The sequence below is a fragment of the Geospiza fortis genome, unplaced genomic scaffold (assembly GCF_000277835.1).
Source record: "Geospiza fortis unplaced genomic scaffold, GeoFor_1.0 scaffold1001, whole genome shotgun sequence".
NCBI classification, from domain to species: domain Eukaryota; kingdom Metazoa; phylum Chordata; class Aves; order Passeriformes; family Thraupidae; genus Geospiza; species Geospiza fortis.
Window position 1 is genome coordinate 16,261 of NW_005055200.1, and position 1,660 is coordinate 17,920.

Consider the following 1,660-nt stretch of genomic DNA (forward strand, 5'->3'; position numbering starts at 1 on the left):
ACACTGTACATGGCGGCCCGAGGAGAGGCAGCGGCTGGGACTGTGCCCGGAGCGCGGCGGGTCCGAGCCGCCCGAGAGGATCTGGGCGGGGAGAAAGAGAAAAGCAACTGAGAATCCCTTTGGGAACTGAGAATTACCCGAAAAAGGGTGATTTTAACGCAATGGAGGGGCCTGGCTGGGGCACCAGGCTAGGAAGAGGCTGAGGTGTGCAGGGGGTACTTTAATTTCCAAGCAGAGCCACGTTTCAAGAGCTGCAGCTGAAGGACCCTAATTTTAAGGGGAGCCGGGGCTATTTTATGACCCCAAATCACCTGGGCTGCGCGGATTTTCAGACACGAGGATGCTCCCTCCCTCCCCAGACCCAAACCCTTCTGCTGTGGAGGCGTTTTCCACCCCGGGAATGAACACGCGGAGCCGTTCAACCAGGAGTTTGGTGTTTATTTTATAGTTTTTTGTGGTTTTCATCGTCACCAGAGACCGACTGGGACCCGTTCCATGGGCAGCTCCCGGCCCTGGGTCCGGCAGGACGGAGGGTGGGCTGGACGTGGTGGACACGGGCTGGACACCAGCACACCTGGGAGGGGGACGGTGGAGTCGGTTTTGGCACTAAAAAAAGGAAAACGGAGCAAATCCGCCGAGCTCAGAGGAGACTGGGTGGTTCTGGCTCTGGCTGAGGATGTTCTCAGGGCTCCTCCTGCCGTGGATTGGGTTCTCGAAGCGTTTCGCGGTCCCAAATCCACTGGTGGTGTCCAATTCCAGCCCCAGGGCCGGGAGCTGGGTCATCCTCCGGCCTTTCCCCGCCTGGGGTCATCCAACAGCATCACCAGTCCAGTCCTTTGTGTTACAATGAGCTAATATACAGAATATAAAGCACGGTATTTACACGGGGACGGTAACCGGGGCGTTCCCACACCATCAGTAGTTCATTGTCACGGGGATAAAAGGAACTCTCAGGTGACCTAAAGAGGAACCGACAAGAAGTGACACAGCAGGAGGGAAGAGGCATCGGTACCTCCCGCTCGAACACGATAAATAATAAATAATTTTTTTTTGGCAGAAGGTCGCTACATTTACTTTAACCGCAGGAAGGTGTTTTAGGGACTGGGATGGAGAGGGGCTGGGGTCCCATTCCCAGGGAGAATTCCCAGGCAGAGACTGGGGTTGGGCCGCCCTCAAACCCACTCCACTAAAACAGAAATTTGGGGTTTTGGGGGTGGCAGTCTGGGCAGCTCCCCGGGTTCGTGGCACCGTGGTGCTCTGGGCTGTGCTGCACAGAGATGACACCGGTTTGAAGCCATCCCAGGGGGTGTTTTAGGCATCAACATCATCATTTCCCAAAAAGGGAGCTGGCCAGACCCACAAGCACCCCCTCGCCGAGTGCTTCACTGTTGGAGTGCCTCACATTAGGGGGGAACGGTGATTTCTGCAATCTGCAAACTGACTTCTGCTAACAAATACCCACACTTAAACACAATTTGTTGCTCCTTCAAAAGAGAAGCTTTGAAAGGCTCCTGCAAACGCAGAAGGGTCTGAGGACGCTGAACTGACACAAAAACAAACAGGAGGGAAGGCTCAGGTGTTTCCTCAGCGCTCTGCCGAGGGCCTGGCCAAGCCCTGAGTGCTCCCTGTGCAGGGAGAGGGGCTGGGGTCCCATTCCCAG

The 1,660-nt window shown here is 55.8% G+C and overlaps 1 protein-coding gene across 1 annotated transcript in view; it reads right to left on the reverse strand.

Moving 5' to 3' along the window:
* Positions 1 to 783, reverse strand: part of ALDH4A1 (aldehyde dehydrogenase 4 family member A1) — a 13,260-nt gene extending 12,477 nt beyond the window's left edge. The window contains exons 1-2 of the mRNA XM_031065756.1: positions 652 to 783; positions 10 to 81 (exon numbers count right to left, since the gene is read on the reverse strand). Of these exons, the coding sequence (XP_030921616.1) occupies positions 10 to 81; positions 652 to 783 (204 nt within the window). The remainder of the gene's footprint in view (positions 1 to 9; positions 82 to 651) is intronic.
* Between the last annotated feature and the right edge of the window lie 877 nt (positions 784 to 1,660).